The 2,947-nt window shown below is 35.5% G+C and overlaps 1 protein-coding gene across 1 annotated transcript in view; it reads right to left on the minus strand.

The window, feature by feature from the left end:
- Positions 1-2,947, minus strand: part of LOC106880038 (uncharacterized) — a 456,507-nt gene that overhangs the window by 141,264 nt on the left and 312,296 nt on the right. The window contains exons 136-138 of the mRNA XM_014929839.2: positions 1,877-1,940; positions 944-1,156; positions 239-350 (exon numbers count right to left, since the gene is read on the minus strand). Coding sequence (XP_014785325.2) covers positions 239-350; positions 944-1,156; positions 1,877-1,940 — 389 coding nt within the window. The remainder of the gene's footprint in view (positions 1-238; positions 351-943; positions 1,157-1,876; positions 1,941-2,947) is intronic.

Genomic DNA, 2,947 nt, shown 5'->3' on the forward strand with positions numbered 1-2,947 from the left:
AGCATTTCACTGTTACTTAATTTATCAACCCTGAAAGGGTGAAGGGCAAAGTCGACCTTGGCGAAATTTGAACTCAGAATGTAGTGGCAGACAAAATACTGCAAAGCATTTCACCTGGCGTGCTAATGGTTCTGTCAGTTCACCACCTTAATTAATTAATTAATTAATTATTTAATTGATTAAATAATAATGATAATAATAATAATAAGAAGAAATTGTATAAAAGTTAGACTTTTACCTTCAGTATTGTTGAAGTCAACAGCTGATGGTTTTATCTGGAGATTAAGGAAACTGCCTAAACGACTAGAGCTTTGTCGGATGTTGACAACCATCCCAGTTGGAAGGTGGACCTTAAAAATACAACAAAAAATAACATACAAAAGAATATGCGAAGAGAGAGAGAGAGAGAGAGAGAGGAGTGTAATCTCTATTACATATACAGCTTAGGTGGACTGGACTATTTAAAATTTAAGCTTGTTGGTATCTGAGATGCAGACTGTTGATAACAAGATGTGATTTATTAATCTTCTTCTTTCTTGGGTTTGCTGATGTTATTTAGCAGCCAAATCATCACTGATTGTGTTTCCTATCAATATATATCAACAGAAGACACAGACACATACACACACACACACACACACAATGCAATGGGATTTCACAATTTCTGCCAACCAGTTTCACACATGAGTCATTGGTGAAGTTGAGGCTATGGTAGAATACAACTTGCCCCAAAACACTACACAGTGGATTGAACCTGAAATCACAAGGTTTCAAAACAGACTTCACAGACACCTCACTACTTAAGCTTAAATTAAAATATTTCACAAAGACATAAGAAAGGGCTAAAACCAGTCTACAATGCTGGGGGAATATATGTAAAAAGTACACTAAAAGTACCTCAAATAATTAAGAGTGAAAAAAAAGGAGATAAAAACCCACGTACTTCATACTTCTTGCCACCATTGAAGCTGATAACTTTTGTGCCAGGGGTCAGTACATCATTGAGATAAATTTTAACTGTCATGGGAATTTTGTGTTTGGACTTTTTCATTGATGGACCACATCGATCAAAGACAATTACATCATCTCCACTGCGCACTGCAACTGCACAGTTGCAAGAAGCAAATCCACCACAAGAACGGTAAAAACTGTGAACCTAGAATAACAAAGAGAAAAAGATATTTTTTAATGTTTTAGATGTACATATATTATCATGATATATCAATATAAGTTACAGTCACCTAAGCCATCACTAGACTGAATTGAACTTAGCTTCCATAGATAAAATACTGCAGCTACAAGTGTAAGCATTTACAATATGATATTGTTAATGTTTACTTTACTGAGTAACTTACAGCATAATATATATATATATATATATATATATATATATATATATATATATATATATATCGTGGCACACTGTCAGTTACAACGAGGATCCAGTTGATCCAATTAATGGAACAGCCTGCTCGTGAAATTAATGGGTATGTGGCTGAGCATTCCACAGACACCTGTACCCTTAACATAGTTCTCGGCGGGACTCAGCGTGACACAGAGTGTGATAAGGCTGGCCCTTTGAAATACAGGTCCAACAGAAACAGGAAGATAGAGTCAGAGAAAGTTGTGGTGAAAGAGTACAGCAAGGTTTGCCACCCCCACTCCACTGCTGGAGCCTTGTGGAGCTTTAGGTGTTTTGCTCAATAAACACACACAATGCCCTGTAGGATCACAATTTCAATTCCCAGACCGTGGGCATTGTGAATGTTTATTGAGTCAAAACACCTAACTTTTACATGTCAAAAAGAAAATCACTGCCTCATTCATACGCAAACACACAAACACTGAAGATATATTTGTGCCTCAAAGTCCTTACCTCAAAAGGTAGTGTCTTGTGTTGATGCATGATGAATTCACCCTCAAAAAAGTTATTGTATTTTCTAAAAATTGAAAGAAAAAACATTTAGTGACATTTTGAAATATATATACATTTGAGTGAGTGTGTGTATCTGTATGTATATACATACATGTACATATATAAATACATACAAACATATGCGTATAGATAGATAGATAGATAGATAGATAGATAGATAGATAGATAGATAGATAGATACTTAAATAGAAGACAGATAGTCAGATACGCAAATACATATACATCAATTAATGAATGACAAAGGAACAGGAGTTAAGTAATAGCTTTAATTAGCATACAGGTATTTCTGCTGTTAGTGTGCATCCAGAGCAGAGTGTTCAATAACATACTTTCTTGAGAGCCATTTGAATGAAGTGGTCCTGTTTTGTGGAAAGCATTTAAATACACAGAGCTCTGTACATGAAGACACTGATATAATGTAATATGGTTGGGTAGATTTGAGGATAAAAGTCAGCCAGGCACACACACACACACATGTAAGTATGCATATGTGTGTGTGTATATATATACACAGTTACTATTCCTTTTCTTCCTTGGCTATCGCCGAGCAAACACGTGAACTTACTTCGTTCCGCTTCCAGTTCGTTACTTCACAGCGTTCAATATACACATAATTTTTCATGCCTGGCCGTATAGCCTTTTCCGTTTGTTTTCCTGTTTTGTTTTCTGTCCGCCACTACATTCCTCCATGGTACAGATTTAGTTTGTGTATACAGATTTAATTTGTGGTCCGTGGGAAGAGCCATTTTAACAATGCGTCCTGCCCTAACTCTTCGAAACGCCTGTGTTAGAATGGGGGTAGCTGATGAAGGAAAATGTTCTCTATGTGGCCTGTGTGTTTTCTGTACTCTGGTTATTATTATTTTTTTGTCTACGTTTTGTTTGCAATGTCCTGTACCAAGATATGCACCTATATATACAGGTAGACGTAGGTATGCACATATCTGTACGTATATATGCATATACTCATTTATTATTTGTTTCATATATATATATATATATATATATATA

This window comes from Octopus bimaculoides, chromosome 22, assembly GCF_001194135.2.
Source record: "Octopus bimaculoides isolate UCB-OBI-ISO-001 chromosome 22, ASM119413v2, whole genome shotgun sequence".
Classification (NCBI taxonomy): Eukaryota; Metazoa; Mollusca; class Cephalopoda; order Octopoda; family Octopodidae; genus Octopus; species Octopus bimaculoides.